Source organism: Ctenopharyngodon idella, chromosome 8, assembly GCF_019924925.1.
Source record: "Ctenopharyngodon idella isolate HZGC_01 chromosome 8, HZGC01, whole genome shotgun sequence".
Lineage (NCBI taxonomy): Eukaryota > Metazoa > Chordata > Actinopteri > Cypriniformes > Xenocyprididae > Ctenopharyngodon > Ctenopharyngodon idella.
In genome coordinates, this window is record NC_067227.1 from 5,815,087 (window position 1) to 5,827,185 (window position 12,099).

General features: G+C 34.5%; 1 protein-coding gene across 4 annotated transcripts in view; it reads left to right on the plus strand.

Moving 5' to 3' along the window:
* LOC127517601 (probable G-protein coupled receptor 153) overlaps nt 1–9,630 on the plus strand; it is an 84,737-nt gene extending 75,107 nt beyond the window's left edge. For 2 of the 4 annotated variants that reach the window (XM_051903469.1, XM_051903473.1), the window contains 2 exons: nt 2,258–2,442; nt 4,505–9,630. In XM_051903469.1, coding sequence (XP_051759429.1) covers nt 2,258–2,442; nt 4,505–5,308 — 989 coding nt within the window. In that variant the 3' untranslated portion in view covers nt 5,309–9,630. Of the gene's footprint in view, nt 1–1,720; nt 1,751–2,257; nt 2,443–4,174; nt 4,195–4,504 lie in introns of all 4 variants that reach the window. The other 2 variants (XM_051903470.1, XM_051903471.1) reach the window with 2 other exon arrangements.
* The last annotated feature ends 2,469 nt before the right edge of the window (nt 9,631–12,099 follow it).

Below are 12,099 nucleotides of genomic sequence, written 5' to 3' on the forward strand. Positions count from 1 at the left end.
TTAGAAATATTTTTTAATTTATTTATATAAATGTAAAAATTATCATAAATCCTCCAAAAACTGCACAAATGTTGAGTAAAAACAATAAACAGAGTAAAATTACATTTGTTTAAAAAACAACAACAACAACAACAAAAAACAATTATTTTGTTACAAAATTACGTTTTGTTGCCTGACCCCAAAGACCCTGAGTGTGACTTTTTTTTTTTTACACTAACATAAAAACAAGATATCATTCTAATTTTTTTTTTATTTGTAGGTCTAGAAAGTGTTGACAACTGTACAAAGCCTCATGCCATTTGGACAAAGAGAACTTTTTTCTTTTCTTTTTTTTTTTTTTTAGCAAACGTTATTTGGGGTCAAAAAGACCTATAAGGGTAAATTAACCGAAAAAATGAAGTGTGGAATGTTGGACACTTCATGCACTCAACTTTTGCAGCTTTAATTACATAGCGGAGGTGGAGGGGCTATCAGACTTTGATTTTGAATGACAAAATAACCTTGTAAAATTTATACACTACATGGTTGAGTACATAGTGCATAAGAATATATTGTATAAGTGCATAGTGTATACTGCGTCATTTGGGATGCAACTTTTGATACTTGTTGGTTTTCTCTGTGCTTATTTTTGGTTCACCTTTAGCAGTTTGTGTTTTTGGTTTATTTTGTAAAGGTCAGAGCTTTTTTTTTATCACTTTTTATCTTTTTTATTTTTTAATTATTTGTAGAGTGTCACCATTGTTGTTTTGTATGTTGAGTGCTGATGTCACACATTTCAAAGATGTATTTCAGCAGTTGCTTCACTGTTGAGAAAGATCCATCCACAAACAGTTATGAATTTAAAATAAGTTATTGCTTAAATAATGCTAAAATAAAATCTTCATATTCATGCTAAGAATAGTTTGTCTTACTTAAAATCAGCCAATAAGCTCATTTATATTGTAGCTTGTCAGGGTTTTAACAAATGTTTTCATTTGTCACACTTCTGACTGATCCCAAGCAAATTGAACACTAATCTCCATTATGGTGACTTAAAAACAATTGCAGTGGTAAACAATTAAATGTATTACAGTTGCATGGTTAAAGACAAATTTATAATGTGAATTCACAGTAAAACAAGAGCAGTAAATTATTATGATGTTAGCATCATTCCGTTGATTCACAATAATTTGTAAGAAAATCTCCCAGCATGCATTGATTTCACAAAATAAATAAATAAATAAATCTGACTACAGCAGTTTATTGTAAAATAATACCCTTTAATCCTGTAAAATCCTGGCATTTTTTTTACATTGTACAAAAAATTCCTTTCAATGAACCCCCATATTAATTTACTATGCCCATCATTTTCTGAACCTAAGAAAATACCAAATGGTATTTTGTTTGCAACTATGGTTACCTTGTAAAAATTTGTACAGAAAATATTAAAATGAAAAAAAAAATTGCAACAATGTAAAAGAATTTATCTGGATTCCCATAAAAAGAAACTAGAGGTCACATGATAATTATATGATTAATATGCTTAATCACAGACTGTTAGTAAATGAAGCTGTCATTATGTATTGCTGAATGTAGGTGTTAAGTGTTTGACTTTGCTGTTAGCTGTATTTCATTACCCTTCCTGCTGTTTGGCACCATTTCTTAGTTTGCAGTCATAAGGAATATGTGCAAGAAATGGAATTTGTAATCTTAATTTTACCAGTGCTCTGCTTCTTTTCAGACGGTTTGCCTTGTGTAACACAACTCAGTTGTATGTATAAGGGTTGCTTCTTGTACTTGTGTCTCACTCAAATGCATGCTAAGCTCAGCTGCCTGTGCTAATAGCTGATCTCATCTGTCATCCCGCTGTGTGCCCCCATTTTGCCTTAAGATCAGCATTTCACATTGCCCTACAACTGTTTTTAAAGTTCTGAAAAAAAAAAAAAAAAAAAAAAATTGTTTGTCCCCCTTAGAGAATCTTTTGCACCAAAACAAATTTTAGGGAATCTTAAATGACAGTTTGCTCTAGCTGGATTCGGTAGCACTGCTTAATTAAATTGCAACAGTCAGTCATGATTTTCAGTACAAGACACTTCAATGGATTCTAATGATTTCAAATAAAGCATTTTTTACGACCTCCAATTCTAATGCGGACCCCGTAAATCTATAAAAAGATTTTTTTTTTTACTACCTATCCGTCTGTCTGTATGTCTGTCTGTCTGTGTATTTTGAGCACACTGATTTTTAATCCTGATATATATGCTTTCTGCATTTGCAGAAAACAGCCAGGATGGAGGCATTCATCCGGACTTAATATTTGACAGACCATTTGACTATAGCTCCGCTGGTGATATCATGACGGTAGACCGTATTGCCAAATACGAATTCTCAACCTTAGAAAGGGGGGGCCCCCAGGGTTATCCATTGAGGGAGCTTCAGGAAGATAAAATGCACTATTTGCAGGTATATTTCCATTGATTTTGTTTTCAAATCTTTTCTTTATTTTTAATTAAAAATGTGCATGCTGCAATGGCCCTCCACCTCAGTAATTTGCAAAACCTTTAATAGTCACTATACAATATTATACGATAATATTACCTCTTTTACTGGAATCATTTTACATTCATGTTGTCTTACTTATTAGACTTTTCAAACGTCAAGATTTGAAATTGGAGACTTTTTTTATGTGAGAAATGTTTGGAAAATATGATCTAACAAACACTTTTGTTTCTTCACCCCAGTGGTATCTTGGTATTTTTGATGTAGGCCTACTGTTGCAGGGCTCATGTGACGACTGCCACTGATGCCTTTTCAGTTTATATTTTAAAGTTAAAAGCTTGAAGTCATTGCAAATATAAATGAGGGGGGAAAAAAAACAATTCAAATACTAGTCCAAATTCAAAACACATGGCTAATCATGTGACATGTTGTAAAAATCCCATGTTATAGACACTATGACCCACTATGTATAGAACCATGATCTGAACCACTTCTACAAGGAAATAAAGGCTTTATTTAAGAGTTCATGTTAGAGACTGCCAGTAAGTTTTAGAGGTGTGCAATGCTTCACTTCAAACTTTTAACCTTTTTACATTCAAATGATTACTTTACATACTGCCCATAAACACTCACATGTAACCTCCACATGTAACTTTCATTGGCCTGGATTATCAGTTTCACATATTATACTTTTTTTTTTTTTCTGTATAAATAATTAACCAATTTTAAAAAATATGCCTGACTGGAATGAAAATTTGGACTTGGAGGTTAAATGTGGAGAACATGCCATAAATGTGTACACCAAACACTTCCCAAAGCTCTGTTAGACAATCTGCAGTGCTTGACTGCTTTTCATTGCTGATTTTATTGCTATATACATTGCACGAATCAACTTTTGAAGTTCTCTTCAAAATTTATAAAACATTGTGTGTGTTAGAATTGCTCCAAAGACGTTCTGCAAAAAACACTGATGCTTATTGACAAAGAACTCAAAACAAACGTGTCTACATTAGAACATTATATTATTAGACTACAGAATCAATGTTCTTTTTCAATTTCACCAGTGTTTTGCATCATCATCATCAGAGTATCAGAATATCATAATAATTGGGAAGTACAAGCTGCTATTGTTTTTGCTGTCAAGCTATTTAGGCTTGAACAATAAACTCTTCCAGACAATAATATTTAACACTGTCAAACAATTGTGAGGTAATTCCATCTTTATCTTTATATGAGACAAAATGAAAAAAAAAAAAAAAAAAAAAAAAAAAAAAAACAGTGGGCAGTATATTTAAAGCAAGATGAAAAGCTTTTACAAAATAGACATATCATTTTAATCAGCTGAGTAAAAATGTAAAATGCCAAAATGTAAAAATGTTGAAGTGATCATTACAGCTGGTCCTGTATCATAATATAATACATAATTAAGTTTGTGTAATAGTTGATATACTTAAACAGTAAAAGAAAAAGAAAAAAAAAACCTGAATGGCATTGCTTAATTGATGCTTTGCTTCCCTCTACTGGCCAGAGTATAGTAAAGACTTCATAATCCATAGGACTTCTTTGTAAACTGCCGTCTCATTCCTTCATTAACCAATACAATTGCTTCCATGCTAGGCTTGTGCTGTATGCTTTGGATAGTGTACTAAAAGTTCTTTCGAATACTAAAAACTAATTTTATGTCTTTCCTGTGTAGTTCTCAGAACAATGTGGAATGTGAGTATCTGTGTGAAGAATGAGTGATTATGAGCTAAACAAAATATTCACTTCATTTTGTACTCAAAACATTTTTAAAAGACATCCCTATTAAAAGGTAAAAATCTATGAATATTAGTAGCCTACTTTAAAGTGAAAGCAGGCCTGTATTGCCATTATACGTAGTTCACAAAATTCCATTGATTGACTTTATAAGAGATGCATATGCATTGAGAAAATGTTTCATGTCTTTAGATTGAGCCGGAAGCAGAAATTTGTAGAATTTTGCTTTTAGAAATGTACTGGTTCATTCGTCTGTGTATTACTCCAGGTGCCCCCTACAAGAAGATACTCCCACGACGAAACCGACATGTGGACCACCGGTCAGATCCCGTCTTACCTACATCGCTGGGGCTCCACAGAGGACATCATTGGCATCCCGCAATGCAGCTTGCCACGCCACGAGAGACGTCGGAGCAGCCCGGCACCCTACCACGAGGAGAGCCACCCTCACCGCAAAAGGAGGCGATCAGAGGACATGCATTCACTCAAGCAGATTCCACGAGTCGAGCGTTATGAGGACGATTTCAAGTGCTTTAGCCGCGACGAAGTGATTAAGTTCATCGACGAGACACCTCTGGCTAGTCCAATGAGGAGCCCGCGCCGAGCCTCTGCGATCTCTCTTGTCCCAGAGACGTTCGAGCAGCACATCGTCTTGTTGCCGCATTTCCCGCTCACACACTTTGAGCGCGAGCCTCAAGCGTTGAGACGCTGCTCCGACCATGGCAAAGGAGCCACACTAACTGAGATCCCTCAGGATACGCCAAGAAAGACGAAGGACGGTAGCGATGGCAGGAGTGCAACTGGCGAAGGCTCAGGCATTAAGGGATGCATTGAGCATAGGCGTGATGCCAAGCGTGCATCAGAGCTGATTCTGTTGGGCCAGGGTGGACGGACAGGTGATCAGTCTTCTTCAAGTATTAGGACACGACAGGTAGATGCATCTGCTTGGGTGGAACAGAAACACCTGTCTAAAGGTGAAAGCAAAGGAAGCACAAATAGTTTTATAAGTTCACAATCTGCATCGTCAGGCTATATCACTTTTCACTCTGAATCCATAGGATCCACAAACTAAGGAACAGTTTTATTAGTATTATAAAATAGTCCCTAATATGCTTATTAGTATTAAAGCTTTGACTAAGTGGAATGTTTTTGTTATCTAGGAACAAGGCTTTTTGAGATGTGGTTGATTCAAAATGGCATAGGGACAGCATTGGTTGGTTGTTACTGATACAGGGCTGGATAATGGGCTTGGCCAGTAGGGCCAGTTCGCCTCCAAGCCAAGAGAAGATGAACAAGCGGTTAAGAGTCCTGAGCTCAGCACTTGAAGTGTGAGATGATCACAAGGCCTTCTACTCATAGATGTGAGCTTTTTACTGAGGCCCATACCATATAAGACAGTTTTCAGCTTTTATGTTTCAATGATAATTTAGTGTTCTGGTCAAAATACTGCCTTTCTTGACTAAGGAATAAGGGCCTGTTCCATCACTTTGTGTAGGTCTATATAGGGTAGGCCTGGGAGTTCATGCTTTATTCAGATACTTTTTACATTTTTTTTATATTCATGTCTAAAGATCCATAGATGCATATTATGTTTAGCCATCTAATATTAGCCAAACAAAACATATGTTTCCTTATTTTTTTGGCCAAATTGCCCTTGTCTGTTATTACATAGGGGAAGAGGTGAATTCAAAGACGTGAGCCCAATAGACCATGATCCAGATAATTCTCTAGCGATATAGCATTATAGGCTATTGCTTTTGAGGGGATTGATATATCAGTAAACAGTTTGCAGATTTCTGATTTCAGATTTTATTCCCTGCATTTAATGAAACCTCAAAGGTCAACTTGGTTGTGGAAAAGGTTAGCAGTAAGTTATATAGTGTTTCTTTACAACACTTTAGCTCACAGAGCTTTTAGCTGACTCTTTAACTGTGTTTTTGTTGTTTCTGGTGGTGTGGCATGTTTTTAATATTTTAGTTTTTAATATTTAAGTAAGGAAAAAAAAATATTTTGTTATATCATTTGAATTATCAATTATCATATTTTTGAAGCACAAGGTTCTCTTTGTAGATCCAGACATGCTTGCCAATAGCCTAAAAATGTTTCATTTCACAGATATGTTTTAATAAGTTTGTGTTAAGTGCTTTGTGATGATTGAAAATGTATATCCGATGCATTGTTATTCTCATGATTACAGTCTTATTTGTCTGGTAGCCCGTAACAAAGTATGATATAAAAAGTGACACTATTTAAAAAAACCCATAACCTGCACCGACATGCATCGACATGCACTTTTTACAAAACAAGTGACATAATCTTACCATATGGAGAAAAGGACTTTTTGAAAGCTGGTGTTATTTGATTTGTTATACTGTAGTAGACATAACCACTAAATCAGAATTGGATATTTGTTGTATTTTATGTTGTATATGACCACATTTTCTACACTTGTCAAAAGATTTCAGCTTTTTAAATGATTTGTTTTTGTTAATTTATATAAAAAATTGATTGCTTGCTGCCAGCATGCACTTTTGTACGTTTCATACAGCCAGATATTGGTGTTGAAATATCAAATGGTGCTGGATACCTTGGCAGCTTCATGTGGGATCCACTAGGACGTTCTTAAAATGTCATGTGGGAAACTGCAGATTGCCCCTTATAGTCTAATATACATTAAGGGCATCAATAAGTCTTCCTCCTCCTATACTCAGGATGGCTTTACAATACCCCCCCCCAAATTAATCCACATTTGCTTTTGACAACATCATTGGGATGACTTTAAAATGAATGTGTCTAAAGAATTGCTACCTGGTGGAAAATATACATTGACTAAAATCAAGACTTGTTTTATATAACCGTTACATATGATATATTTTACAGTTATCTAGCATATGTAGCACTGAAACCTAAACATGCCATAGATTTGAGCCTACATTTATGGTGAGAATGATTACTATTGCCGTAGCACAGTGGGTATTTTTAAATAATTTTGAATATGAATGCAAACAGACTTGTTCAGTTTCAATAATATAATGAAACTTTAAAGCTACTTCAAAGGTTACAAGGCTGGTGTTGTGTCCATGCATTGAGTGTTAAACTCTCTTAATCGAACAGATTTAAACATTTGTATCTCCACCTATAGCAAAGTGTTTTTGATTACTGATGTTTTGTTGTTGAAATAATCTCTCTCTCTCTCTCTCTCACTCTCTCTCTCTCTCTCTCTCAATTCAGTTCAATTCAATTCAGTTCACTTAGCTTTACTGACATGACTGCGTAGAATAGCACAATGTTGCAAAGCATTAAAGGCACAGTATGTAACTTTTGCTGCTAGAAGTCGCTTATTCAAATTAATAACGTTGCTGTTTATATTATGCTTTAATGCCGCAGTCGGCCGCTGCCGCTCCTTTCGTTTTATTGTTTATGCATATTTTATGATTAAAATTTCGATTGAAGTTGCGTTTAACATTCGCCTCCTCTTAACTTGAACTTTCTTACAGTTATGTTAGATCACTTAAATTCACATTATTTTATTTCATTCTAATGAAACAGCTGCAAGTGATGAATTACTTCTCATACAGGTCACTTTATTTGACAAATTAAAATTGTGGGGTAATGCAGCACTGTTTTACTTAGTCAAAATAATCATACTAAACATAAATTTGAGTGTGTTGAAAGTTAATGTTACTCTGTGCGTTTGTTCAGTGGCCGGTGTGAGACAGTTGTTGCACACTGCAGTAAGCTAGATCGATATTAAAATATATTAATAAAAGATGGATGACTTGAGTTGCTAAATGACATGCAATTAATTTCAAAACATTGTATGGTGGAGAAAATGCTGTATTACTGTTACTACAAATAAATCTCTTTCTGATTATGCAAAGTTAGTTACTTGACAAAATAGTGTTGTCTGATTTACTTTTTGGGTACAAACATGTTACTTGCAGTAAATCAAGGAAAAGACATTCAAACAATAAGACTAACCATGTTGAGCTAACAAATGATTAGTTTTCTGTCAATAAAGGTATCCAAACAGTGGCTCACCTGTTTAATAAAACACTTAGGGCTGGTTTCACAGACAGGGCTTAGATTACGCCAGGATTAGGCCTTGGTTCAATTAAGACATTTAAGTAGCTTTTATAAATATGCCTTAGAAAAAAAACATTACTGGTGTGCAAAACAATGGCTCTGACATATTTTAAGATATGTCAGTGCAAGTTGCTTTCAGTTAAAATAGCTCAAACATGTATTTTAGTCCTGGACTATGCTTAAGCCTTGTCTGTGAAACCGGGGGATAATATATTCAAGCGTATTTTGTTTCTACGGAAGTCGAGGGTAATGCGGATCTGACGTTATTGACAGGCAACGCAATGACATGGAACGTTACACTGGTCAAAATAGCTGATTTCTCTGGATTGAAATATTGGAAACAATTGGGATAATGCAAGTACAAAGTCAACAAAATATATAACATTTTTCTAGTGGTATCCAATTTAATCTAAAAATCTTACATATTGTGCCTTTAAGTACTAAATATATTACACACATATATAAATAAATGAATAAATAATTACATGTAAGCAAAAAAAATAAATAAATAAATAAATAAATAAATACACAGAGCAGTGAAAAAAAGTAAAATTAGGCTCAGCTTATATGATAACAGGAGAACAGATTGCTCTGCCAGTTGGACACACTCTTAATTTTCTCCCAAACATATGAACGTTTGTCAAAATGACTTGTTCACTGGAAATCAGATAGAATTCAAGCTATCTGAGTAAAGTAAGTGTCTCCAATGGTCTTATATTTGCTGCACTCCATGAAGAAGTGCAACTCGTCCTTGACTCCATCAGTGCAGTGTGAACACAGACTGTGCTCTCCAGGTCTCCAGCTCTGCTTGTGTTGGCCCATCTCTACAAACAGACTGTGCTCACTCACATGATACTCCATCAGCAGCTTTATCTGATGATAGTCTTTAAAATTCATTAGGTATAGTGCTAATTTATGGTTTTAACAATTTTCTTATGCTATAATAAGACCTGTTTGTTGATCAGATATTTTATTGCCCCATCAAATTGTCCAGAGGCTGAGATTGTCAGACCCAAACACATTTGACATGATTAAGAATTGTTCCACAAGTGTAAAAACTTATTTTTTTCAAAATATAATTTAATTTCAAATAGCATGTAGATGTTACTTTATAGGTAAGACCAGGGCTAATTTTCATATTTTTTTACACCAGTGAATATTTTTCAGGTTAGGTTTCTTTTTTAAAGTCAATCTGTATTCAAAATATATAATAAACTAATGACTGATTAAAACAGGATCATCCTCTAGTATCTCCATGCTGAGTTTAAGATGTTGTCATGCAAGATGAAATAAACTGACTTCATTTCAGTGAAGAAAGGTGAGTTACTTAACTTTTTTTCAGTTAATTTCTTTGCTACAACATGCGTCTGTAAATAAATGGTATTGTGTTTATTATTTGATGTTTATGGAAGTAGGCTTATGCCTGCTTATTCTATAGTTGGAACTGTGGTGTAGTGTTGACGAAGTGATGACACAAACTTTAAATGCTTCTTATAAAAATTTCAGTTCCAAGTCCTGAATACTGATTCTGATTTTGTGCTTATGTAGAGGACTGTTGTTATTTAATGTGGTCACATATAATTGTTTTACCCCACCACAAATAATGATAATCTACATAAAACTATATGGCCTATAAACTGTGGACAACCTAAATATGACAGAATTCTAGAAAATGCTGTGTATCCAACTTTGCTGCTGCAGTATGTGCAATTGTTTACTGACTGGCCTTTCAAACTTTTAAAAGTAATGTTCAACAAGACAAAAGCAACAGAGATCAGTCACTGACATTGAGAAAAACGGCCTGCAGACTGCAGTTGCTTTTCCAATTATTCCTGAAAGTATGTAATGGGGTTCAGGTCTACTCTTTTTTTTTTTTTTTTTTTTTTTTTTTTTTTTTTGCTGGCCAAAAAAGTTGAAAATTTGTAAGTACTGTGCAGGTTGGCATTTTCATATGAATTTGTGTAATCTGACAAAAACGTACGATTTGTTGGTAAAACATCAACATGAAAGAGCCACTCCTAAACCAAACCCTCAGGGGACCATGAGCACTATTTTCTCATTACAAAATGTCAAATTCACCAGATTTAAAAATCTGGTGAATTTGAATTTGTGGGTGTTTTCAAACTGGTGGGTGTTTATAAATCATGCAATAATAAATAACTACATGCTCCTTGTTCGCATTACTTTATTCTTGCAATCAATGATTGTAAGAAATAATCAAAACATAGACCTATAAGCAATTTTTTTTTTTTTTTAAATATAGCAAGTCCATCTTGAATCTTCACTGAACGTTATTTGATCAAAATATATGTGGTGTATATGTGGACTCATTTAACATTTAAATTTTGATGAAACACATGGACAGGACAATTTCAAATGAACTGAAGATTTGCAGCTCCTTTGCAGCACAAAACTTTATTTATCTGAAGCATTTATCTTAAGGCCCTCTTCATTTGTATTATTTATTTCTACTGTATGCAACACCTTCTATCCATATACTTGCAGTTTAACACATACAAGTATTTATTTTATTATTCATACCAGACAACGACAACAAAAAACAAAACAAAAAAAAGTCTTTAAAAAAATTTTATAATATATTGTTGTGAAAAAGACAAAAATGTCTCTTCATTTTAAATGGACAGCAGTATTTTAAATCATGTCTGGCTACATAAAAATGTGTTTTATTGGGCTCTAAAAAGTTAAACATTTAATGATCTATAAGTATTTCGCAGTACATTTCTATCTACACAGTTATATAAAACTATATACTGTCAATACACCATAGTTATACAAATGAATTGGATCTATGCATTTATTTTCAATCAGATTATTAGAAACTGATAAAAACTTTAAGCTTAGAAGATTCCTTATCCCGTGGCTCCCTCTAGTGGGCGTGATAGAAATATTTTACGTCAACATGAAATGTACAGAAAATGCAGACTAAGGATGGTCAGGTCAAAGACCAGTTATACGATTAGGTTAGATCATTACAAACCAGTCACCAGAACAAATCACAGTGAAGAAGACATTGATTTTTACTCAACTGTAAGACTTAAATGTGCATGTATCTTTCTATTCATTGAGACTCACTCTGTCGTTGTGACAAGTGACCTCCCAGCCGTAAATAACACTTCATTTCTGCAAAGAGCAACTTGGAAGTCGTGTCAGGTATATGCTGCGCAGCTAAGGAATAGAAGTACTAAAGATTCTACGCTCAAAAGACCACGGAGACAGTGATAGTGTTGGAAAACTATAGAGTCGCCCTCGGGGTGAGGCAGTAATACTCGGATTTAGTATTAATGATCCTGTGTCGGATCAGCGTACACCTGAGAATGACGGTGAGAGTGTATAGACGCTAAAGACCTGTGCGCTCATGTGTGATTGAGGTAGCTTCTTGACGGGATGCCCTCACCTTATTTCGGGAGGGGAATTACCTCGAAGTATTGGAAATGTAGTAGAAGTTTTCGAGAAGGGAATTACCTCGAGATACTGTAGTATTGTACTGTATTATATTCGGGACAGGAATTACCTCGAAGGTATTGTAGTACTGTATTTGTAGTGTAGTATTGTATTATATTATATTGACAACTGGAGGTTGTTTGAATTGTCAGTAGTGAAGTCAGATTAGTATTGGGAATTTCCACGAAATGGGCAACATTAATGACACAGCCTTCATCTTTCAGTTGAAATGACTGATAGTTTAGAATTTGCTGTTAGCCTCCGGTGCATCATGAATTCATGAAACTAAGCATGTTTGCTTAAAATGACTAGTCC